General features: G+C 46.4%; 1 protein-coding gene across 2 annotated transcripts in view; it reads left to right on the top strand.

Annotated features, from left to right (window-relative positions):
- The first annotated feature begins 281 nt into the window (after window positions 1-281).
- The window catches only part of SLC12A7 (solute carrier family 12 member 7), a 357,234-nt gene continuing 330,861 nt past the window's right edge, over window positions 282-26,654 (top strand). For both annotated transcript variants that reach the window (XM_054018253.1, XM_054018257.1), the window contains exon 1: window positions 282-486. In XM_054018253.1, coding sequence (XP_053874228.1) covers window positions 378-486 — 109 coding nt within the window. In that variant the 5' untranslated portion in view covers window positions 282-377. The remainder of the gene's footprint in view (window positions 487-26,654) is intronic.

Here is a 26,654-nt window from a genome sequence, read left to right as displayed (position 1 = left end):
AACGGGGCGGTGGGGGTGATCCTTGCGAATTGGATCTCGGGGGCTGTATCTACTTAGTAGGTAGGTACTCAGTAGGTGCGGGTGGGTGCCCGGCCGGGCCCTGGGCTCCTCCGACTCCCTCTGTGCAGACGCTGAAGTTACTAGACATGGCAGCCGGCGGAACTGTTTGCAAAGCCTAGTGAAAAATCAAAGCCAGCGTGTGGAGAGCGCCAGCCACCCCCACCGGGTGAGGAAATGACTCTCACGTGAGGGAGGCGGTAGCTCGGGGACTTTCGCCGCGCTCCCTGCCGGGGGAGGGAATACGAGGCGCCGCCGCCAACGCCCCGTAGCTCCCGAGCTCTGAGCGCGGAGTCCCGGCGCTGCCCAGCCGGAAAACAATGCCCACCAGTTTCACCGTAGTGCCAGTGGAGGGGCAGGAGCCGCAGCCCAGCCGGCCACTGGAGGACCCGAGCCAGCAGCTGGCGGAGTGCAGTTCCGGGGAGCCGGGTGAGTCAGCGGGGCTGAGCCCCCCGGCACCGGTGGGCGAGCGGGGAGCTCCGGGGGTTGGGGGAGCCGCACACCTGAGTTAGGATTAGGACACAGGAGGAGCCCGGTTCTGCACATAGAGGGCCCTGCCGGCGGCAGCTCCTAGCTCCGTCCTGGTTCTGCTTGTGGGCAGTGTTTCCTTTCAGTTACCTGAAGGCAGTAAGAAGGGCTCAGTCTCCGGAGTCTCCTCCTCCTCCTCCAAGCAGCGCTTTGCAGGGGCAGTTCAGCCTCCAGAGTACATGGAAGCTCTTCTGGCCACTAAACGTAACTGTCTGGCGCACGATCCAGGTGAACCGGTAGCTGCCGTAGCGTATTGGCCTGTTGCGCTAGGAGGATTGTTGGGGGTGGGATATCTCCGGGCTCGGAGCATGGGCCAGTGCAGTGGCTCTTGGCATATAGGGTTGGATTCTCTTTGTTTCTAGTTGTTTCTCCAGGTGGCCTTAGAGCAGCTGAAAACAAAAAGGAGTAGCGTCTACTATGTGCTTCTGCTGGATAGGCAGACAAGGAAGGAGGTGCTCTCTGGGGCTGGACTGGAGGTGGACTGGAGCTGCTAATGAGAAAAAGAAATGAGGCAGTGGGCAGGATGTCCAGTGGAGTAGAGCAGTGGTTTTCAAACTTTTGTACTGGTGACCCCTTTCACATAGCAAGCCTCTGAGTGCAACCCCCCCATACAAATTAAAAACACCTTTAAAATATATTTAACACCATTATAAATGCTGGAGGCAAAGCGGGCTTTGGGGTGGAGGTTGACAGCTCGTGACCCCCGGAGGGGTCCTGACCCCCAGTTTGAGAACCCCTAGAGTAGAAGGAATAGAACAAGTGGTCAACAATACCCCATAGATTAAAGAATCAAGTGGCAGGGACTTATCTTATGCAAAAGAGGTTGTGGGAAGTGTGCTAAAAGGGGGGGGGGGGGAAGGAAGGGGAAGAGAGTGGGGAAACAAAATGAAGAGCAAAAGTAACCAGTGTGGCTATCTTCTCCCCCCCCCCCCCCAAAGACAACTGGAAGACAGATATATAAATGCTACTAATATTAGAAATCCATATAAACAATTGCTGTAACTTGCTACAGAGATGAAGAGGAGGGAAAGTGGCTCAAGAGGAGGGAAGGTGGTCTGCATGACTGCAAACATTGAGGAGATAGTACATGTTATCTTTGGTAAAGATGGGGTCCACACCACTACTGCCCTTAGACCACATATCTGTTGAGTCGTGCACTCTGCTGGCAAGAGCTGTATACAGATCATTTCCTGCTGTGCTGGACAGTTTCCTGCCACTAAGCAGTAAGGTGCCAGTAATTTAGGCTATTAGGTGCTGCCATCAAAATTGCATCTGCTTGAATGGTAGTGATTCAAGTTTGAGGGAAGAGCAAGACGGTACATTTGTGTAAAGGAAAAAGGAGGGTCTAATGAAACTAATCAATTCTGTAATGGGGTTAAATAGTCATCTTGAAGATTTGTCTTGAAAATGATTGAATGCAATTGAACAATATACTAGCAATCCTTTCCCACAAATCAGCCTTCTTTAATTGTAAATTCTATTAAAATACATTGTTCTTCTTTGGGTGATTGCTCATATCAATTCCAGTTAGGTGTGCCACATACACAGTCGTCAGAATGTTTTTCCCCTAGCAGCACCCGTTGGGTCGGCTGTGAAGCACCCTGGAGTGGCGCCTTCATGGCGCTCAATATATGACCCTGCCGACCTGGTGCCTCCTTGATTCCTTCTTATCACCAGTGATGGCTGTTGGAACTGTGGTGTCCTGCTTAGCAAGTCCTACCACATTTCCCTAGTTTTGTTGTTTTCTATACATATTACTTAGTTTTTAGTTAGTATTAGTAGTTAGCAGTTGGGCAGGGGGTTTATCCTCTGTCCCAACCGCTTTTCTTTGGGAGGGCTTACATGTCCAAATCCCAGGGGTTCAAGCCCTGCAAGTCCTGCAGCAAGCCCATGCTAACGGGCGACCCCCACGATGCTAGTCTAAAGTGTCTGGGGGAGGCTCACCAAGCCGATTGGTGCAGGATTTGTAAGGGCTTTCGCCCCAGAACCAAAAAGGAGTGAGACTTTTGACTCAAGCAGCTCCTTATGGAGGCAGCACTTAGATCTCAGCCTCCGCCGGCATGGCAAGACCTGTGGCAAGTTCTCATGACACCGCTCTCTGGCATCACGGCGCTGCTCCCCAATGCGGCGCCGCTCCCAGGATCAGCTCAGCTCAGCACTGCCCTGGCCTTTGCAGTTCCGATCCCGGTCTTCAGATGCAGAGGTGGGACCTAGATACTCAGAGTGGGGCCGACACCAGTCAGGCCGTGGATGCTCTGAGATGGAGGCAGAGCTGTGGCCTGTGCAGTGGCAGGGACCAGCACAGTGGCCATTTTGGACCCTGTGGGCATACCACCATGAACTGCTGGTGCTGGAGGCTTCCGCCAGTCGCCCCACCCCTAGCGGTGCTGAGGAGGTGCTGTGCCCCTGCCTTCCCACAGAACCAACTCCAACTCCAGTTTCTGAGCAGGACCCTGGTCTACCTGGTCCAGCCAATGACACAGGAGTTTCCTGACAAGCAGGAGGGACAGGAGGACCCTGTTCCCCCTGTAGTCTCCTTGTCCTCCTCCCCAGACAAGGCTGTTGCGGGCACTTCTATCTTTGGACCGCCCCCCATAGACAGCCGCGCCCACCAGGACCTCCTTTGCAGGGTGGCGCACAACATGGCTCTGCAGGCCAAGAAGGTGGTGGAGTCGGAGGACCCGCTGGTTGACATTTTGGTTCCAGAAGGTCCTTCAAGAGTGGCTCTGCCCCTCATCAAGACCATACAGGCCAATGCCAAGACCATCTTGCAGGATGTTGAGAGGAAGTACTTCATTCCATTGAAGGGGTATGAATACCTCTTCATGCCACCGCAGCCTTGTTCATTGGTGGTTGCGGCAGTGAACAAGAAGGAGAGGCAGAGGCAACAAGCCCCACCGCCTAAGTCCAAGGACACCAAGTGCTTGGACTTATTTGGGCGTAAGGTGTACTCGACGGGGGGGCTACAACTCAGAAATGCCAATCAGCAGGTAATTCTGAGCCGGTATAATTTTAACTCATGGAACTCGATGCTCAAATTCAAGGAGCTGGTGCCAATGGAGTCCAGGGATGAGTTTGGAGCTATAGTGGAGGAAGGCAAGGCGGTGGCACGGACCTCTTTACAGATCTCACTGGATGCTGCGGACTTGGCAGTGCGCACCTTGTCCTTCAGCATCTTCATGAGGTGTAGCTCGTGGTTGCAGGCCTCCGGCCTTCCTCACGAGGTTCAGCAGATGATGCAGGACTTACCTTTCGATGGGGCGGGCCTGTTCACGGAGCAGACTGACTCTTGGCTGCATAACCTAAAAGACTCAAGGGCTACTATGCAACCCCACGCAAACATTTCAAGCCCCAACAGCAGTAGCAGCGCTCCTGTCCTCCTTGGCTGAGGCAGGACTTTTACAGGAGAAGGGGCGGGAATGGCAGAAGGAAACCTTCCAACCCCCCTTCCTGGCAGGGCCAAGGCCCGACTAAACTATCAGTGGGTTCCGAGCAGGCCTTTTGAAGGGGCGCCCAAGGATGGTGCACCAGCCTTGATTCCAGATCCTTCCCCATCTTTTTTGAATCGTCTGTCCCACTTCTACTGTGCTTGGTCACAAATAACTTTGGACCACTGCACGGTGGAAGTGGGATATTCTCTCCAGTTCTGCTCCTACCCTCCCTCCCACCCTCCTTCACCATCCCTCTTCAGCGATCCCTCTCACGAGCAACACCTTATCCAGGAGGTGCAGGCGCTCCTCGCCATGGGAGCAGTGGAGGAGGTTCCTCAGGAGCTAAGGGGCAAGGGATTCTACTCCCAATACTTCCTAATTCCCAAGGTTAAGGGTGGGTCTCAGACCCATTCTAGATCTGTGCGGACCCAACAAATTCATGGTAAAGTTGAAGTTGAGCATGGTCTCCCTGGATCTGGGAGACTGGTATGCCGCACTCAACATGAAGGAGGCATACTTTCATATAGCGATTTGTCCCACACACCGGTGCTTCCTACGCTTTGTGGTCAACCACAAGCATTACCAATTCACTGTCCTACCAATCGGCCTCTCAACAGCCCCCCGAGTATTCACCAAGTGCATGTCGATCGTGGCTGCTTTCCTCTGTCGACAGCAGGTGCAAGTATGCCCCTACCTTGATGATTGGCTGCTCAGGGGCCGCACCAGGGGGCAGGTGCAGTCCCAAATCCATTTGGTCAGGTATACGTTCGAGCAACTGGGTGTCCTCCTCAACTTGGGGAAGTTGACCTTGGAACTGACCCAGAGAATAAAATTCATTGGGGCAGTGTTAGACTCAGTTCAGGCACAAGCTCTTCTGCCAGAGACCCAATTCCGAGCCATCACGGACATAGTTCAAAGCATCCAGCAATTCCGAACCACAATAGCAAGGGGGTGCCTGAGTCTCCTCGGCCTCATGGCGGCTTGCAATTACGTGACCCGGCATGCCAGGCTGCAGCTCAGACCTTTGCAGGCTCGCCTCGCCCTACAGCCCGGGGCGCAACAGCTTGAATTCAGTGGTCACAGTGCCAGGGCAGGTCCTCAGATCCCTCAACTGGTGGCTCAACCCTCAAACAGTGTGTGAAGGAGTCGCCTTCCACAACCCTCAACCTTCCTTGTCCCTGGTTACGGACGCATTGTCTCTGGGATGGGGTGTGCATCTGGGAGACCTCCAGACACAGGGCTTGTGGTCGCAGGATGAGCTCTCCCTACATATCAACATCAAGCAGCTGAGGATGGTGCGCCTAGCCTGCCACGCCTTTCAGGCCCAACTACAAGACCCGTGCGTAGCAGTTCTAACGGACAACACCACTGCCATATTTTACATCAACAAGCAGGTTGGAGACCATTCCTCCCCTCTATGCCAGGAGGCCCTCCGGCTGTGGGAGTTCTGCATAGCCCACTTCATTCACCTGGAAGCATCCTTTCTACCAGGAGTTCAGAATATGGCTTGGAAGCATCATGGCTGAGCCCCATGGAACTTCTGTTCTCAGAACAAGTAAGGGCGGTTCTCCTCGGCAGCAGGAAGCACTCCACTAGAGCCATGTATCTGGCAAAGTAGAAGAGATTCTCTTGCTGGTGTGACCAGTGTGACACCCCCCTTCCAGGTGCCTGTACCTCTCATCTTGGAGTACCTCCTACACCTGAAACAGCAAGGCCTGATGGCATCCTCCATAAAGGTACACCTCACTTCTATGTCGGCCTTCCACCCAGGAGAGTCTGGTCGATCTGTCTTTGCCAACCTTATGGTTGGTCGCTTCCTCAAAGGTCTGGACCACCTACATCCCAGATCAGGCAGCCAGTCCTTGCATGGGCCCTTAACCTGGTCCTCTCCAGATTCATGGGGCCCCATTTGAACCACTGGTAATCTGCTCCCTCCTGTATCTGTCATGGAAGGTAGCTTTCCTGGTTGCCATTACTTCTGCGAGGAGGGTGTCTGAGCTAAAGGCCTTCACCTCTGACCCGCCTTACACAGTTTTCCAGAAGGACAAGGTGCAACTCAGGCCGCACCCGGCCTTTCTCCCCAAAGTGGTGTCGTACTTCCACACCAGCCAGGACATTTTCCTGCCTGTCTTTCACCCTAAGCCTCATGCAAGTAACCAAGAGCAAAGGCTGCATTCCCTCGATGTTCAGCGAGCACTAGCTTTCTAAATTGAGTGCACAAAGCCGTTCAGAAAATTTAACTAGTTGTTTATAGCGGTGGTAGACTGGATAAAAGTGCTCTTGGTCTCATCTCAAAGAATATCCTCCTGGATCACATCATGCATCCGCACATGCTATGAGCTGGCCAAAGTACCGGCCCCTGCTCTTACAGCACACTCCACAAGGGCCCAGACCTCATCAGCAGTGCTCTTGGCCCAGGTACTGATCCAAGAAATCTGCAGGGCAGCAACTTGGTCCTCTCTGCATACCTTCACCTCTCACTACACCGTTGTCCAGCACACCAGAGATGACGCAGCTTTTGGCAGAACAGTGCTACAATCTGCGTTTCCTTAATTCCGACCCCTACCACCTAGGTAAGGCTTGTGAGTCACCTAATTGGAATCGATATATGAGCGACCACTTGAAGAGGAAACAATGGTTATTCACCTCTCATAACTTTGTTCTTTGAGATGTGTTGCTCATATCCATTCCAAACCGGCCCGCCTTCCCCTCTGTTGGAGTAACCGGCAAAAAGGAACTGAGGAGGCTCTAGGTCGGTAAAGTCATATATTGAACGCCATGAAGGCGCCACTCCAGGGGGCTCCACAGCCAACCTGACAGGTGCTGCTAGGGGAAAAACTTTCTGATGACTGTGCACGCAACACGTGCACACCTAATTGGAATGGATATGAGCAACACAACTCGAAGAACAATGTTTACGAGAGGTGAGTAACCATTTTCTTTCCCTCCGACTGGAACATATTAGAGCAGAAATTTTCAAACTGTGGTCTTTGCATCACTTATGGGTCACACAGTTCTGGCTCTTCCCCTTGTTTCCAGTTGCTAAGCTGCTTTAAAGACAGTTATAAATACATTAAATACTTTTCTTGTGTTATCTTTCCCTATAAATAGGGCCCTACCAAATCCATGGCCATGAAAAACGCGTCATGGACTATGAAATCTGGTCTCCCCCTATGAAATCTCCTCTTTTGTGTTCTTTTACCCTATACTATACAGGGAGACCAGCGTTTCTCAAATTGGGGGCCCTGACCCAAAAAGGAGTTGTGCATGTGTATGTGTGTGTGTGTCACAAGGTTATTTTAGAAGGGTCGCAGTATTACCACCTTTATTTCTGCGCTGACTCGAGAGCTGGGTGGACAGAGAACTGTGGCTGTTGGCCGGGTGCTCAACTCTGAAGGCAGTGCCCGCCAGCAGCAGCACAGAAGTAAGGATGGCAATACCATACCATACCATCCTTACTTCTGCGCTGGTGGCGGCGGCTCTGCCTTCAGAGCTGGGCTCCTGGCTTGCAGTCGCCGCTCTCCAGCTTTCCAGCTCTGAAGGCAGTGCTGCCGCCAGCAACAGAGCAGAAGTAAAGGTAGCAGTACTACAACCCCCCTACAATAACCTTGCAACATGCCCCCCAACTCCTTTTTGGGTCAGGACCCCTATAATTACAACTCTGTGAAACTTCAGATTTAAACAGATGAAATCATGAAATTTACAAATTTTAAAATCCTACGATGGTGAAATTGACTAAAATGGACCATGAATTTCGTAGGGCCCTACATATAAGAAATTATTGTACTTACTGCAGGAATGTTAGATGATCACAGATGAGAAGACAGATGGTGCTCAAGGCGGTCTGGATTAACATGATCTATATCAGGGGTGGCCAACCTGTGGCTCTGGAGCCACATGCGGCTCTTTAGAGGTTAATATGCAGTTCCTTGTATAGGCACCGACTCCGGGACTGGAGCTACAGGCGCCAACTTTCCAATGTGCTGGGGCTGCTCACTCCCTGGTTCTGCCACAGGTCCTGACCCCACTCCACCCCTTCCTATTCCCTCCTCTGAGCCTGCCGTGCTCTCACTTCTCCCTCCTCCCCCTCCTGAGCCTCCTGCACGCCTCGAAACAGCTGATCGGGAGGTGTGGGAAGGGAGGGGGAGGCGATGATTGGCAGGGTTGCTGGTGGGTGGGAGGCGCTGGGTGGGGGGAGCTGATGGGGAGCTGCTGACGTATTACTGTGGCTCTTTGGCAATGTACATCGGTAAATTCTGGCTCCTTCTCAGGCTCAGGTTGGCCACCCCTGGTCTGTATGATGAAAAGAATGAGAACCCACCCCATACTAATTGGTTATAAACTTTTATGTGCATCATAGTATGAGGGCATAAGGGGGGAGGGATAAAGGAATGTCTGACAAATCAATTCCATAATTTTCAACTACATTTACTTGAAGGTTCTCTAGGAAGATTATAAAGTGATTTAAGAATTTAGATGGTCTGAACTAATTTTTACAATGCTTACAAACGATTCCAACAGGTATCATTATTATACCTCTAATATAATCCCCGAATCTCAGGAACCAGATACAGTTAAAACTGTACCCTCTGGAATTACTTTCTGTTCTTTGTTGGGTACATTCTTCTTCATAAGTTTGACTGTCTTTATTCCAGGCTATATTTAAAAGGTTCTCCTATTCATTGATTGAAGAAGCACTTGGATATGAAAAGCATTGTATACTATCTAACTGAACTTATATACTCCAGGATCATTTTGCGCCAGGTTTCACTAATAGTGAAGTGGTCATTCTGGTATCCATCAATCTCCATAGATTGAACACTGAAAATATTAAAATTGCCTTAATGGATAATGTTTCTTAATTTATTTTTATATATGAAAATAAAATTTTTACATGTAAATGTAATGAAAACTTATTTTACACGTGGCCAATTCTACTAAAGAATATTATGTGAAAAAGAATATATTTATTGTCAAAATCTTCTTAAAAAGAAAAGAGAGGAAAATGAGAGGAAAATTGGGGAGAAGGGGGAAAGACTGTGGTAATCAAATTGTCAAAACATCTAACTCTTCTCAGCTTCAAGTGTTGCAAGCAGAAAAGGGATTTAATTTCTGCCATCTTCTTGACATTGGTGGTTCTACTCAGAGAATCAGAGATATGAAAAGTGAACAAGTTGATTTACTATAAAATAGGGAGTTTCAATGGATAATTTCAACTTTAGTCTATTGTGGAATGATCCTAGCAAAGAGTAATTTATTCCTATAGTTTTTGTTATTAACGCATGGTCTGTAGTCAATATTTTGCAGGTTTTTTTGCTTTTGTTTTTAACTGTCTGCCAGACAGATTGTATTAATTTCAGGGCCATTTCATCCAATGAAAGATTAAAGCACACTTTTTTTTTTTTTTTTTTTACCAGAAGCCTCTTGGATACCTTTTTAAAACACGTTGTTTTGTTCAGTACATTGGATTAAATGAGCAATACAAAAAGTATTATATTAAATATTATACAGCAATAATAGAGTAATAGTGTCAGTATTTTCTAACTATGGTTAAATCAAGAGCAGAATACTCTGACATTTCATGGAATGGAAGGTGGTGATTCAAGACTCCTTTTCCATGGTATTTTTTGTTTGTTTGTTTTCCTGGTGCTTTTTAGTCTGATTTTTCTTTTTAATGTTAACTATTTGAAGAAATTTTGTTTATACTTAAGGCAGAAATGTATCCATCAAAATTATTAGGAAGCATTCTCTGAAACAGATGATGTAGTTTCCTGTAGACAGGACTTAGCTGTCAGAGGCAGAGAAATCATTTTAGTTTTTTCCATCAATTTTGTGGCAGAATTTTAATAAGTGTCTTCCGTGAGTATTCTCTAGCACATCCAGTGAATGTTTTACACTTATCTACATAAGGCTTATATACTAGAATTTTGGTTTTGTTTAACTTTGTTATTACTAATGTTTTCTATTATGGTGCAGTGGTAGTTTAACTAAAGCGTAGTCAGGGCTGGCACCAGCTTGGCAAGCAGGTGCTTGGGGCAGCCGCTCAGGAGAGGGGCAGCACGTCCAGCTATTCGGTGGCAATTCGGCGGCAATTCCCACTGGGAGCGAAGGACCTTCTGCCGAATTGTCACAGCAGATCGCGAACGCGGCTTTTTTTTTTTTTTGGCTGCTTGGGGCGGCTAAAACCCTGGAGCCGGCCCTGAGCGTAGTTAAACTGAAATCTATGATGTAACCTTAACAGGACATTTAAACCTTTATTTTGCAAAAATGTCACTGAAATAGTAAAAAATAACACATGGAATATAAATTTTGAGTATCATTTGACTTTTTCATGGTGGATTGATGAAAAATGAATTGACAGAGAATAATATTCATCCCTTTTGGCAATTTTGTCACCCTTTTGCAACAAATGCAAAAATTCTCTGCAATCTGTTGTATGTCCACATTATTGTTTCTTGTGCTGATTGCTCAAATATCAGTTAGACATTGGTAGTATTTGTTTATAGATCATGTTATATTTTAGCTATAATTGCAAATTTGTGTGGGAGGCTGAACTGACTGACATTGATGACAATTCTGCTATGGTGTGAGCAAGGAGGGATAAAAACTCTTGCCAAATACCTCTGAGCCTAGGAGAAAATGTCCTGAGCTGGGAAAGAGGAGACCAGGAATTCAAATCTCACTTCTAAGGTCTGTTTAAATTCCCATGCAATTTACTACCCTTAATATTGACTAAGGCCATGTCTACACTGCCACTTATGTCAGCAACACTCCCCTGAGTGACATAAATTTCACCGGCATAAGTGGCAGTGTGCACAGTGGTGCAGCTGCATTGGTACAGCTCTGCTGCTGTAAGCTCGCTAGTGTAGACATCACCTAAAGGTATGTCTATAATTAAACGCTACAGCTGCGCCACTGCAGCGGTTCAGTGTAGACATTACCTATGCAGATGTGAGGGGTTCTCCCATCAGTGTAAGTAATCCACCTCCTGAGGAGGCAGTAGCTAAGTCAAAGGAAGAATTCTTTCATCGACCTAGTGCTATCTACATGGGGACTTAAATCGGCTTAACAGTGCCACTCAGGAGTGTGGATTTTACACACCCCTGATTTATGTAGTTCAAGAGACCTAATTTTCTAGTGAAGACCAGGCCTCAGGCCATGAACTCCAACCTAGGATACCATCAGGTAATTGCTGCTGAACATCCCACTCCCCTTGTTAAAAATAAGTTACAGCTCTTATGCAAGGTCACTGGTCACTGGAACCCAGAATTCATATCTCTAACATGACAAAACCCAGTCTTATTCACTGTACCATGCTGTCTTTCAGAGTGTTTTCACCAGTTAGTTATCCTATTTCTAACCACTATGAACCACATTCCTTTCCCAGAGCGAGGGATAGAACCCAGAATTTGTGATCACCAATATTTCACTGCTGATTACTAAATAGTTGTATAACCCTCTGGGAAAATATTGGTCCAGTCCTCTCCAGTGGCTAGTCTACAAAGGGACTAGCAATTACTCAGTTGCCCAAGTAACAAGGGTCCAAGCTAGCAATCTGAAGGTCAAGGGGTTCAAACATAACTGCTTATCTGTGTGGGAGGATGGCATGGTGTGATTCACACAGTAAGAAGCCCCTCTTCATATTTTTTAAAGTCCAAATTTGCTTTAATCTGTAAATTATGTTGTGAATTACCAAAATACATGTATTTTACATTTTGCTTGTGAACACTATTGGCCAGTGTGTATGTTGTACACCCCTCTCTGTGGCCAATGTACAGAGGATGTGAGTCTGTAGCAGCTCTGAGTTTAAGCCTGACTTTTTTTTACCTCAGAAATAAAAAGCATCTTGTGCTAATTGGGTCAATCCCACTGTCAGCCAAGAGGGCAGTTGTCATACTTGCAGGAGTCTCCCATTGACATGTTTTAAGATTGAGAGGTATATGTCATACTGGCAGGAATGGGGGACTTAGAACAAGAAGCCATATGATAGGCAGATCTGCTGATTTAATACACACTTGTACCATGTTGCTGTAGCCTCTCCTGGCTGTATCCAGTTTCTAGAAGTCCATCAGAGGCTATGGAGTGTTTTTATGGAGATTCCCCTGCCAGGTCGTGCATCACTTCTAAACACAGAGGGTTGCTCTAATTATACATCCTTCTAGTAATTTTGAAACTGATACAATTTTATAGACAAAGAATCTACCGAAGCATGTCAAAGTCTCTTGAACTGGTCAGGTGGGTCAGCATAGTCAGGAGCAGCTTTAACAGCATAATTTCTCCTTCTCATTCCCAGGTAGGTGCAGCTTCCTTTTCCCCTGACTGCAGAGAGATATCCATTAAGGCAGCAGTTCTCAAACTTTAGCAACCTGAGGAGCCTCATTTTGATTTTAAATTTTTTTGTGGATCCCCAAGGCTCCACCCTGCCTCTTCCCGCCCCTGTTCCACCTCTTCCCCTCCTCTTCCCCACCTCTTTCTGCCCCCTCCCCCGAGCAAGCCCCATCCCGGCTCCTCCGCCTCCCTCCCAGCGCCTCCTAGGTGCTGCTGAAGAGCTGTTCCCTGGTGTGCTGTTCCCTGGTGTGCAGGAGGCACAGGATGGGAGGGGGAGGAGTTGAGTTGATCAGCAGGGCCCATGGATTCCCTGGAGTAAGGACCCCAGTTTGAGAAATGCTGCATTAAGGTACACTAAAGCTGTATAAATGAACAGTAAATTAGCAAACCCCTTCATATGGCCTATAATACACTTTCACCTCCATTTCCAAATACCATTTCCAGATACCAAAAGCAATACATATGGCAACTTCATGAAGCTTACACTCTAGCACAAAACCTAAACAATTATCTCAGCAATCTTATGGCAGAATAACTTTCCAAATGTGACAGTCCAGATGTGCTTATCTGTTAATATAATTTATATATAAAGCTTATGATATCACTGTTTAGGTTTTGCACTAGTGTGTAAATTTGAAGTTGTAGTATGTGTTGCTTTTTGATATCTGTTGGAGATGGAAGTTAAAACCTTATGGAGCAGTAGAGTGCATGGTAGACAACGTGAAAGTGGAAGGAACACACAAGTCTGTCCCCTTAACTTATTTCAGTGCTTTTCAGGTTTTGGTTGGATGGATTTGGTCCTGATGCAGACCTATCTGTTCATAAACAAAGTATTGATTTTTAATACGTGTTCCCTTAATGAATGAATGATGTTGCTTTCGGTACAGTTTTCCCCCCCTCACTCTCTGACTACTCTAATAAAGAACTGAATTTGCATTCTGACACCTACTTGCTCTCATGGATTTTTAAAGCTGGAAGGGACCATTAGTCTTGTGATCTAGTCTTGAATTTGCCCCAGTTATCCCTGGATTGAGCCCAATACCTTTTTGTTTAAAGCATATCTTCTAGAAAGGCATCCAGTCTTGATTCAAAGACATCAAGAGATGGAATCATAGAATCATAGAATATCAGGTTGGGAAGGGACCTCAAGAGGTCATCTAGTCCAACCCCCTGCTCAAAGCAGGACCAATTCCTAACTAAATCATCCCAGCCAGGGCTTTGTCAAGCCGGGCCTTAAAAATCTCCAAGGAAGGAGACTCCACCACCTCCCTAGGTAACGCATTCCAGTGCTTCACCACCCTCCTAGTGAAATAGTGTTTCCTAATATCCAACCTGGACCTCCCCCACTGCAACTTGAGACCATTGCTCCTTGTTCTGTCATCTGCCACCACTGAGACCAGACGAGCTCCATCCTCTTTGGAACCCCTCTTCAGGTAGTTGAAGGCTGCTATCAAATCCCCCCTCATTCTTCTCTTCTGGAGACTAAACAATCCCAGTTCCCTCAGCCTCTCCTCATAAATCATGTGCTCCAGACCCCTAATCATTTTTGTTGCCCTCCGCTGGACTCTTTCCAATTTTTCCACATCCTTCTTGTAGTGTGGGGCCCAAAACTGGACACAGTATTCTAGATGAGGCCTCACCAATGTCGAATAAAGGGGAATGATCACGTTCCTTGATCTGCTGGCAATGCCCCTACTTACACAGCCCAAAATGCTGTTAGCCTTCTTGGCAACAGGAGCACATGTTGACTCATATCCAACTTCTCGTCCACTGTGACCCCTAGGTCCTTTTCTGCAGAACTGCTACCTAGCCATTCGGTCCCTAGTCTGTAGCAGTGCATGGGATTCTTCCGTCCTAAGTGCAGGACTCTGCACTTGTCCTTGTTGAACCTCATCAGGTTTTTTTTGGCCCAATCCTCTAATTTGTCTAGGTCCCCCTGTAGCCGATCCCTACCCTCTAGTGTATCTACCACGCCTCCTAGTTTAGTGTCATCTGCAAACTTGCTGAGAGTGCAGTCCACACCATCCTCCAGATCATTAATAAAGATATTAAACAAAACCGGCCCCAGGACCGACCCTTGGGGCACTCCTCTTGAAACCGGCTGCCAACTAGACATGGAGCCATTGATCACTACCCGTTGAGCCCGACGATCCAGCCAGCTTTATATCCACTTTACAGTCCATTCATCCAGCCCATACTTCTTTAACTTGGTGGCAGGAACACTGTGGTAGACCGTATCAAAAGCTTTGTTAAAGTCAAGGAATAACACATCCACTGCTTTCCCCTCATCCACAGAGCCAGTTATCTCATCATAGAAGGCAATTAGGTTAGTCAGGCACGACTTCCCCTTGGTGAATCCATGCTGACTGTTCCTGATCACTTTCCTCTCCTCTAAGTGTTTCATAATTGATTCCTTGAGGACCTGCTCCATGATTTTTCCAGGGACTGAGGTGAGGCTGACTGGCCTGTAGTTCCCCGGATCCTCCTCCTTCCCTTTTTTAAAGATGAGCACTACATTAGCCTTTTTCCAGTCATCCGGGACCTCCCCCGATCGCCATGAGTTTTCAAAAATAATGGCTAATGGCTCTGCAATCTCATCCGCCAACTCCTTAAGCACCCTCGGATGCAGCGCATCTGGCCCCATGGACTTGTACACGTCCAGTTTTTCTAAATAGTCCCGAACCACTTCTTTCTCCACAGAGGGCTGGTCACCTTCTCCCCATATTGTGCTGCCCCATGCAGCAGTCTGGGAGCTGACCTTGTTCGTGAAGACAGAGGCAAAAAAAGCATTGAGTACATTAGCTTTTTCCACATCCTCGGTCACTAGGTTGCCTCCCTCATTCAGTAAAGGGCCCACACTTTCCTTGACTTTCTTCTTGTTGCTAACATACCTGAAGAAACCCTTCTTGTTACTCTTAACATCTCTTGCTAGCTGCAACTCCAAGTGTGATTTGGCCTTCCTGATTTCACTCCTGCATGCCTGAGCAATATTTTTATACTCCTCCCTGGTCATTTGTCCAATCTTCCACTTCTTGTAAGCTTCTTTTTTGCGTTTAAGATCAGCAAGGATTTCACTGTTTAACCAAGCTGGTCGCCTGCCATATTTACTATTCTTTCTACACATCGGGATGGTTTGTTCCTGCAACCGCAATAAGGATTCTTTAAAATACAGCCAGTTCTCTTGGTCCCCTTTGCCCTTCATGTTGTTCTCCCAGGGGTTCCTGCCCATCTGTTCCCTGAGGGAGTCAAAGTCTGCTTTTCTGAAGTCCAGGGTCCGTATTCTGCTGGTTTCCTTTCTTCCTTGTGTCAGGATCCTGAACTCGACCATCTCATGGTCACTGCCTCCCAGGTTCCCATCCACTTTTGCTTCCCCTACTAATTCTTCCCTGTTTGGGAGCAGCAGGTCAAGAAAAGCTCTGCCCCTAGTTGGTTCCTCCATCACTTGCACCAGGAAATTGTCCCCTACACTTTCCAAAAACTTCCTGGATTGTCTGTGCACCGCTGTATTGCTCTCCCAGCAGATATCAGGATGATTAAAGTCTCCCATGAGAACCAGGGCCTGCGATCTAGCAACTTCTGCTAGTTGCCAGAAGAAAGCCTCGTCCACCTCATCCCCCTGGTCTGGTGGTCTATAGCAGACTCCAACCACGACATCACCCTTGTTGCTCACACTTCTCAACTTTATCCAGAGACTCTCAGGTTTTTCTGCAGTTTCATACCGGAGCTCTGAGCAGTCATACTCCTCTCTTACATACAACGCAACTCCCCCACCTTTTCTGCCCTGCCTGTCCTTCCTGAACAGTTTATATCCATCCATGACAGTACTCCAGTCATGTGAGTTATCCCACCAAGTCTCTATTATTCCAATCGCATCATAGTTCCCTGACTGTGCCAGGACTTCCAGTTCTCCCTGCTTGTTTCCCAGGCTTCTTGCATTTGTGTATAGGCACTTAAGATAACTCATCGATCATCCCTCTTTCTCAGTATGAGCCAGGATTCCTCCCCTCTTGCGCTCTCCTGCTTGTGCTTCCTCCCAGGATCCCATTTCCCCACTTACCTCAGGGCTTTGGTCTCCTTCCCCCGGTGAACCTAGTTTAAAGCCCTCCTCACTAGGTTAGCCAGCCTGCTGGCGAAGATGCTCTTCCCTCTCTTCGTTAGGTGGAGCCCGTCTCTGCCTAGCACTCCTTCTTCTTGGAACACCACCCCATGGTCGAAGAATCCAAAGCCTTCTCTCCAACACCACCTGCATAGCCATTCGTTGACTTCCACGATTCGATGGTCTCTACCCAGGCCTTTTCCATGCACAGGGAGGATGGACGAGAACACCACTTGCACCTCAAACTCCTTTATCCTTCTTCCCAGAGCCACGTAGTCTGCAGTGATCCGCTCAAGGTCATTCTTGGCAGTATCATTGGTGCCCACGTAGAGAAGCAGGAAGGGGTAGCGATCCGAGGGCTTGATGAGTCTCGGCAGTCTCTCCATCACATCGTGTATCCTAGCTCCTGGCAAGCAGCAGACCTCTCAGTTTTCCCGGTCGGGGCGGCAGATATATGATTCAGTCCCCCTGAGGAGGGAGTCCCCGACCACCACCACCCTCCTCCTCCTCTTGGGAGAGGTGGTCGTGGAACCCCCATCCCTAGGACAGTGCATCTTTTGCCTTCCAATCGGTGGAGTCTCCTTCTGCTCTCTTCCCTCAGATGGGTCATCTAGTCCACTCTTCCCATTAGTACCTGTAGAGAGAACATGGAAACGATTGCTCACCTGTATCTCCATTGCTGGTGCATGGATGCTCCTCTTTCTCCTTCTGGAGGTCACATGCTGCCAAACCTCTTCACAATCCTTCTGTCCCTGCTGTGCCTGCTCTGAATCTTCAGAACATTGTGGCCGTAGAAGCATCTCCTGACGTCTGTCCAGGAAATCTTCATTTTCCCTTATGCAACGCAGAGTTGATACTCGTTTCTCCAGCCCTCGAACCTTCTCTTCCAATATGGAGACCAGCTTGCACTTTGTACAGACAAAGTCGCTTCTGTCCTGTGAAAGAAAGACAAACATGGCACAGCCTGTGCAGGTGACAATAGCTGATCGCTCACCTTCCATATCACTGTCCTCTTAAGAACTTCCTCAACTGTTGCAGGAACTACTCAGAGAAACCTGCAGATGAAAGCCTCAGTGCGCTCTCCCCAGGCAAACTCCCTCTGTTAGCCTCTGCTGTTCGCCGCTCAGCTTGTTCGCTGCTGACTGCCCTTATATACCAGTCAGGCCCACTCAAGGCCCACCTGGAACAAAGCACTCCCAATTCACACTTTTCAAACAAACAAGCAATCAAGCACACGGTCAAACTGACCAACTGTCCCAGCAGCAGACACTCAGATAGCGGATGGAGAATTCACCACTTCCCTTGGTAATTTGTTCCAATGGTTAATCACTCTCCTTGTTGAAAACTTGTCTTATTTCCAGTTTGTTTGTCTGGCTTCAGCTTCCAGCCATAAGTTCTTGTTTTGCTAGAATAAAGAGCTCTTTAGTTCCCAATTTTTTCTCCCCATGACAGTAATTATTATAGCAGAGTGAGTTAAGACCAGGTTTTTATTTAAACCTAGACTTTGTTTTTTAACGTCTACATGGTTGCTTGGATTGACTTGAAATTTGGTGTGCCTCATCAGTGTGCTGGGTACTGTTAGTGCTCCAAATTTTGGGCCGTTTGACAAACAGTTTCTTGAGATACAGCCCCCTGAGGCAGTGGGGGACAATATTTCTTAAGGCTGAGAGAATCTGGCAACATTTATTTAATCACAGATAGAGCTCAAACTAGGGTTCAGATCATTGCACCAACTTGACCAACACTCAAAGGTTAACCCAACAGAATTCATTGCACCAGCCAGCCCTTTGGAGAAAATCAAATTAAAACTTATTTGAAAAAGATTTTGCTTCTCTAGTTTATCTGGTCACAAGCCACTTTTGCTAACTGACATGCTTATAAAATTACACTGAGCACAGGCAGACAGAGAAGTTAACAGAATTGTTAAATTTTCACATGAGCTGCATAACTTACGGGAATAAGCAGTAGTTCTTTGATCCTGACTCAGCCAGTCAGTGTTGTTCAAGTCCCACCTTAGGCAGAAATTTGGAAAAGGTTGCATGGCATATTGCTAAAATCTGTCGGGGCTTTTCTTCTTCTTCTTATTTATTATTTATTTTGGGGTATAGTTGGGTTTTGTTTTTTTAAACCAAAAGATATGGGTATGTTTGCTGGCAGGAGGCGGCAGTTTATGGGAGGAGGTGGGAGGAATAGGGACGAGAGATTTGGGGCTGGGTAAATGGGGATGGATGGTAGCCTACCCCCAATGTGTGATGAGATCAGGCGGTCTCTGCCTGCTGGGGATGTCTGAGCCCTACTCCCTGCACTGCTGTGTGTGTTCCAGGATCTGGGGTTTCCTGCTCTTCTGGGGTGTTTGAATACCTTTCTCTGCCTCCTTATGGGAGCCAGGTTTTGGAGGGGGCTTGCCTTTCTGGGGGGACTGAGCCCATCTTCCTACCCCCCGATATGAGCTAGAATCTGGGGTTCCCGCATCCCTCAGGGGTATCTGAGCCCTACTCCCTTCCTCCCTGTATGTGTGCCAGGATCTGGGGGAACCTGGCAGTCTATGGAGGTCTTATCCCCTCTTCCCTTCATGTAAGGTTGCCAAGTTTCTAATTGCAGAAAACCAAACACCCATGCCCTTGCCCTAAAGCCCCTCCCCTGCTCACTCTATGCCCCCTCCCTCCGTTGTGCACTCTCCTGCACCCTCGCTCACTCACTCATTTTCACTGGGCTGGGGAAGGGGGCTGGGGTATGAGGGTGTGTGAAGGCTCTGGCTGTGGGTGCGGGACAGAAATGAGGTGGGACCAGAAATGAGGGATTCAGGGTGTGGGTGGGGGCTCCAGGCTGGGGCAGGGGGTTAGGGTGTAGGGGGGTGAGGTCTCTGGTTGGGTGTGTGGGCTCTGGGGTGGGCCAGGGACAAGGGGCTTGGGAGGGGACCTTGGGCTGGGCCAAGGGGTTCAGAGTGGGGGGGGGGCATGGGGCTGGGGCAGAGGGTAGGGGTGCGGGACAGGCTGTGGGCTCTGGGAGGGATTTTGGGTGTGGCAGAGGGACATGTTGCGTTTTCCCAGGAGCCACGCAGAGCCAGGCACGAGCCTGCCTGTACCACTGTGGCCAACCGGACTTTTAATGGCCCAGTGAGCAGTGATGACTGGAGCTGCCAGCCAGACACCTGTCATTCTTAGCTAGGTTCTGGGAGGGTTTGCCTTACTCAGTGGTGGGGGGAGGGGGAGGGCCTGAACTGCACTTCTTACCTCCCCTATTAGCTGGGATCTGGGGAAGCCCTGCCCCTCTGGGTGTGGCATTTAGAACAGGCATGCTCAGAACATGTACTAAGATTATACTGCTGAGACTGGAGTGAGGAGCTGAGAATGGGTATTATGCTTGACACATATCAGAAATTTTCCAGCACTGGGGAAGGGGGAAAGGCAACACCCACTGAAATGAATGGATCAGTTCATACATCTCAGAGCTATTGTTACAGTCTGTATTCATCTCCATGGGGTATTCTCTTTCAGATGAGAACATTTCATTGAGATTAGTGAGCCCTTAACACCTCTCTGAGCTTGCAACTTTAATGTTTGAAACCCACAGTGAACAGAAATCTGAGAACGAATTGAAAAAATCTGCCTCTGCCAAGGTTTTTTATAAGTGTAATCTGAGTACAGCAGACTAGTCAGAAGGTGCTGAAACTATTTTTGAAAAGAAAATAAATTACACATGGATAGGTTTCAGAGTAGCAGCCGTGTTAGTCTGTATCCGCAAAAAGAACAGGAGTACTTGTGACACTTTAGAGACTAACAAATTTATTTGAGCATAAGCTTTCATGGGCTCCAGCCCACTTCATCAGATGCATAGAATGGAACACACAGAAAGAAGATATTTATACATACAGAGAACATGAAAGGGTGGAAGTAGCCATACCAATTGTAAGAGGCCAATCAATTAAGATGAGCTATCATCAGCAGGAGAGAGAAAAAAAACCTTTGAAGTGATAATTGAGATGACCCATAGAAGGTGTGAGGATATTTTAATATGGGTAAAATAGATTCAATTAGTGTAATGACCCAACCATTCCCAGTCTCTGTTCAAACCTAAGTTAATTGTATCTAATTTGCATATTAATTCAAGTTCAGCAGTCTCTCTTTGGAGTCTGTTTTTGAAGTTTTTTTGTTGCAAATTGCCACCTTCAAGTCTGTCACTGAGTGGTTAGAGAGCTTGAAGTGTTCTCCCACCATCATAGGACCTAATCACATCTGCCACACCAGATATATGCCATCATGTGCCAGCAATGCCCCTCTGCCATACACATTGGCCAAACCGGACAGTCTCTACTCAAAAGAATAAATGGACACAAATCTGACATCGGGAATCATAACATTCAAAAAGCAGAGGGAGAACACTGCTGATGATAGCTCATCATAAAAAGTATCAGAGGGGTAGCCGTGTTAGTCTGAATCTGTAAAAAGCAACAGAGGGTCCTGTGGCACCTTTGAGACTAACAGAAGTACTTGGAGCATAAGCTTTCGTGGGTAAGAACCTCACTTCTTCAGATGCAAGTAATGGAAATCTCCAGAGGTTGTATTCCATCTGTATGTGGGATGTTTGTGTAGAGAGCCTCTACATCCATGGTGGCTAGGATGGTGTTTTCTGGGAGGTCACCAATGCATTGTAGTTTTCTCAGGAAATCTGTGGTGTCACGGAGATAGCTGGGAGTGCTGGTGGCGTAGGGTCTGAGTAGGGAGTCCACATATCCAGACAGTCCTTCAGTGAGAGTGCCAATGCCCGAGATGATGGGGCGTCCAGGATTTCCAGGTTTGTGGATCTTAGGTAGTAGATAGAATAACCCCGGTTGGGGCTCTAAGGGTATGTTGATTTGTTCCTGTGTTAGTGTAGGGAGTGTCCTGAGTAGATGGTGCAGTTTCTTAGTGTATTCCTCAGTGGGATCTGAGGAAAGCGGCCTGTAGAATTTGGTATTGGAGAGTTGTCTGGCAGCCTCCTTCTGGTAGTCAGACCTGTTCATGATGACAACCTATTCTGTCAGGAACAGTATCCCTGATGATGACACAGCACAACTTATTGCTGAGCTCTGTGACTTTATCCTCACGCACAATTATTTCAAATTTGGTGACAATATATACCTCCAGACCAGTGGCACCGCTATGGGCACCCGCATGGCCCCACAATATGCCAACATTTTTATGGCTGACCTGGAACAACGCTTCCTCAGCTCTCATCCACTCATGCCCCTTCTCTACCTACGCTATATTGATGACATCTTCATCATCTGGACCCATGGGAAGGAGACCCTGGAAGAATTCCACCATGCTTTCAACAGCTTCCACCCCACCATCAACCTCAGCCTGGACCAATCTACACGGGAGGTCCACTTCCTGGACACCACCGTACAAATAAGCGATGGCCACATTAACACCACCCTATACCGAAAACCCACCGACCGCTACGCCTACCTTCATGCCTCCAGCTTCCACCCCGGTCACACCACACGATCCATCGTCTACAGCCAAGCACTGAGGTACAATCGCATCTGCTCCAACCCCTCAGACAGAGACCAACACCTACAAGATCTTCACCAAGCATTCTCAAAACTACGATACCCACACAAGGAAATAAAGAAATAAATCAACAGAGCCAGATGTGTACCCAGAAGCCTCCTGCTACAAGACAGGCCCAGAAGAGAAACCAACAGAACTCCACTGGCCATCACCTACAGTCCTCAGCTTAAACCTCTCCAACGCATCATCAGTGATCTACAACCCATCCTGGACAATGATCCCTCACTTTCACAGACCTTGGGAGGCAGGCCAGTCCTCGCCCACAGACAACCTGCCAACCTTAAGCATATTCTCACCAGCAACCACGCACCGCACCATAACAACTCTAACTCAGGAACCAACCCATGCAACAAACCTCGATGCCAACTCTGCCCACATATCTACACCAGCAACACCATCACTGGACCTAACCAGATCAGCTACAACATCACCGGCTCATTCACCTGCACGTCCACCAATGTTATATATGCCATCGTATTCCAGCAATGCCCCTCTGCTATGTACATTGGCCAAACTGGACAGTCACTACGCAAGAGGATAAATGGACACAAGTCAGATATCAGGAATGGCAATATACAAAAACCTGTAGGAGAACACTTCAACCTCCCTGGCCACACAATAGCAGATGTTAAGGTAGCCATCTTACAGCAAAAAAACTTCAGGACCAGACTCCAAAGAGAAACTGCTGAGCTCCAGTTCATTTGCAAATTTGACACCATCAGATCAGGATTAAACAAAGACTGTGAATGGCTATCCAACTACAGAAACAGTTTCTCCTCCCTTGGTGTTCACACCTCAACTGCTAGCAGAGCACCTCACCCTCCCTGATTGAACTAACCTCGTTAACTCCACACTGATATATACCTGCCTCTGGAGATTTCCATTACTTGCATCTGAAGAAGTGAGGTTCTTACCCACGAAAGCTTATGCTCCCAGTACTTCTGTTAGTCTCAAAGGTGCCACAGGACCCTCTGTTGCTCATCATAAAAAGTTATACAGAGAATTGGTTGTGGAAAGCAAATATATCAATGAATGAAGATTATCCCTCAGTAATTGAGAATTTAGGATTGGTTGTTGTTAGAAAATACAATCCATCAGGGAAGCATTTCAGTGACTTTCCCGAACGCACTTCTCATCGGCACTCCAGCTCATCTGTCCTGATATTGCTGATGTCTAGTGATGTGGCCTAGGTAGATGTCCCTTGACATCAGTGTAGATGCATCCACAGCTAGGTTAATGTAAACTGCCTTGTGTAGACCTAACTGTGTAGGGTAGACCAGGCCTAAGGCATTTATTCCAGCCATATTGTAACACTTGTGAAAATATACATTCCTTTTTAAAATCCTGCTAACTTTGTATTCTCAGTACCTTGTAGCATTGAATTCCACAGTCCAATTATGCATTGTGCAAAGATGTATTTCCTTTTTATTTGTCACCTTTCAATTTAATTGATTGTCCCCTTGTTCTTGGGTTAAAGAGAGTGAATGGAAGGTCCTGTTCTACCTTTGCTATACTAAATCAAAAGTTGTGTACTTCTATCATATTCCCTGTTAATCTCTCTAAGGTAAACAGTCCCAATCCTTTCAAACTCTCTTTATATGAAGGTTTTTCCATGCCTCTAATTCTTCTTGTTTCACATGTCTGAGTCCTGTCTTTCTATTATAACTGAATACTGTTTTCCAGGTGAGGCTGTACCATTGATTTATTTTATGTAAGGACATTGTGATATTTCCACATTATTTCTCATCCCCATTTTTTGTGTACACATTATTGTTTTGTGGCTTTGTTGTTGTTGCTGCACTTTGAGCATAGATCTTCCTTGAGATGTCTGATGTCCAGGTCTTTTTTCAAATGATGTTATACATTAAATTAATACCCACTTGGTTATATAAGTAGCCTAAATGACTACTTCTAATATAATTTAATTTACCTTTATCAACATTGATTTTCATCTGCCATTATTCACCTAATATAGTTAGGTCCTGCTGAAATTCCTCCACTCTTGTCTATACTAAGTAATTTTTTGTCATAGAGAAAATTTGACACCTCGACGCTCAACCCCTTTTCCAGATCATTAAGTATATTAAACAAAATAGTATAGCACCTTGGGACATGCCATTTTTCAATGATGAAAATTAGGGTTACCAGATAGCAACTGTGAAAAAACAGGACAGTGGTGGGGCGTAATAGGTGCCTATATAAGAAAAAGTCCCCAAAAACGGGACTGTCCCTTTTAAAAATGGGACATCTGGTCACTCTAATGAAAATAGACCATTTATTCCTACACTTCATTTTGTGTCTAAGTACTTTTTTTTTTTTTTTTTTTTGGCACTTCTTGGGAGAAACTTTGTCAAAGGCTATTTGAAAGTCCAAATCTATTGTCACCTAATTCTCCTTCAGCCATTGTTTTGATAAGTTTAAAGAATTCTAATAAATTAGCAAGGCATGGATTTTCTTTTGCAGAATTCGTGCTGGTTAGTCCCTGTCATATTGTAATCATTTAGGTGTTCTATAGTTCTTCTTCTATTATTATTATTATTATTATAGTTCTATAGTTATTGTTTTAACAAAGTTACTATGTATGGAAGTAAGGCTTAAAATATCTATAACTCCACACTCCTAGTGTCACCTTAAAAAAGTACAACATTTTGCTGTACTTCTATACCAGTGTAACAAGCATGAAAGCTTGTCTCTTTCACCAAGAGAAGTTGGTTCAATAAAAGATCTTACCCATCTTGCATCTCCAGTATAATACCTGATTTTAATGAGATTGCTAATAAAAATATTTAGCTCTGCCATCAGAACTCTTTGGTACATATTATATGGTTCTGGTCATTTGTTACTGGAAATTTGTTTCTGCACCTCTTTTTTCACCTCATGCTCATGAGTAAAGTATCTCATCTTTACTACCAGAAGGAGATAGTATGGGAGCATAATGCAGTAAAATCTCATTCGCTGTGCAAATTAGTGATAGAAAGATAAGGGAGATGTGATTGGAAATGGGTTGAGTTGGGTATTATTTGAAAGCCCTTTCTCACACCAACACAATGGTACCAAACAAAACGAACCTAGAACAATTACGTAGATATACTTTGAGAAAATGTTAAAATCATTTTTAAAATTATACATGGGTGTATTGCTTAAATTTAAAAAAAAACTCATTGATCTTTGGTAATCCTAGGGAAGTTGTACTTGACATGTAAGACTGAAAACATTTATTCATCAAAGTCATTAACAGTGTCATCTCTTCCTGGGGTAACTCTGCTAAACACGTCACATTGATGCTCATCTGTGCCGCACACCCACATATCTGTACAAGGCAGGCTACTAGCCAAACATTTGCAGGATACTGAGTATTTTGTTTTTGCACATGAGCATTTGATTAGCTGAAGGATTGATTCGGGAGTGCATAGGGGGTATTTCACACATAACTAGTGTGATCAGTCCATCCTCCAAGACTCATTCGTGCCCAGTAGAGGAGAGTAGTTTTGGATGCCCTCAATCATCCTGCAGCCATTCCATTGCTTGTTTATTTGCCCTCTTGATATCAGGTATAAATGCATCCCTTATAGGTGACAATTTTTTGCCATTTGCCTGCTTCTTGGAAAACATTCACTAATGTAGCTCTGCAGGTGTCATAATGTTGGTCTTCAAATAGTACACTTGGCATATGAATGCCTCTAGTGTATTTATGACCTCATCAGTGACTGTCTAGCACCTTCAGAGTGAGGAGGCTGAATCAGGTGCCTTTCAGTAAGATATTTCAGTACTTTCAGCCAACTTTCTAGTATTGCCATATTCTGAAAGATGTGGAAACCTGACAGCGCGACAGCTTTTAATTGTCCAGCTGATAGGAATACATCTCTGAAGGATATATATTGATTCTGTTTCTCAGCAGCAGGCACAAAAACAGAATCTTGTGGAAGTCTTGGGTAGCATCTCACGTAGAGCACTGGAACATCTGTGTCTTGTGCAAAAATCCAGATTTTAGTAGCACCTCTCTTTGTGGCATTGATGGCATGCAAGGTAATTTTAATGTCAACCTCCTTATGGAAACTATGAAGAAGCTCCCCTGAGCAGTGTGAGGCAACAGCTTCATTATGCCATGCGATGACAACAATTCTTTGCATGCTGGAATGTTTTCCTGCAAAGTATGCAGTCAAATTGTCCTTCATATGAGTATGAGATAGTAGCTTCTTCACTGTGGCATTGGAGATGTTCGTGGAGTCAATGATTTTTATATTGGACACATTTTAATACCATGGAGTCTCTTCTTTCCAGTAATATTTTTAATTGATTCCTCCTTCTCAGCATCCATGTCAAACATGAGGCAGACTTCATCACCGGTCCAGTATTTTCTCTATAGCCTCATAATGAAGTGTTCAGCCAAACCTTGGCAGGTATTAACATTTTCTGGCTTATAGAGAGCTTGTACATCAGCCAGACCATCTATGATTGCTATGCTGAAAGGCCTCTGTTGGCATAAGGTACTAGTCATGTTGTCAGTAGGAGCTGGCTTAGGAAGACCATGCAAGTTGTGAATTAGTTTGCATGTCACCTGTCAAATATGTATTGTTCCTTCACATTCAAACATCAATTGTGATACCACAGAGAACTCTCACTTTCCCAAAGGTTCATGCAGATCAACATCATACTGAG

Source organism: Malaclemys terrapin, chromosome 2 (genome assembly GCF_027887155.1).
Source record: "Malaclemys terrapin pileata isolate rMalTer1 chromosome 2, rMalTer1.hap1, whole genome shotgun sequence".
NCBI lineage: Eukaryota > Metazoa > Chordata > Testudines > Emydidae > Malaclemys > Malaclemys terrapin.
This window is presented reverse-complemented; position numbering and strand designations above follow the sequence as displayed.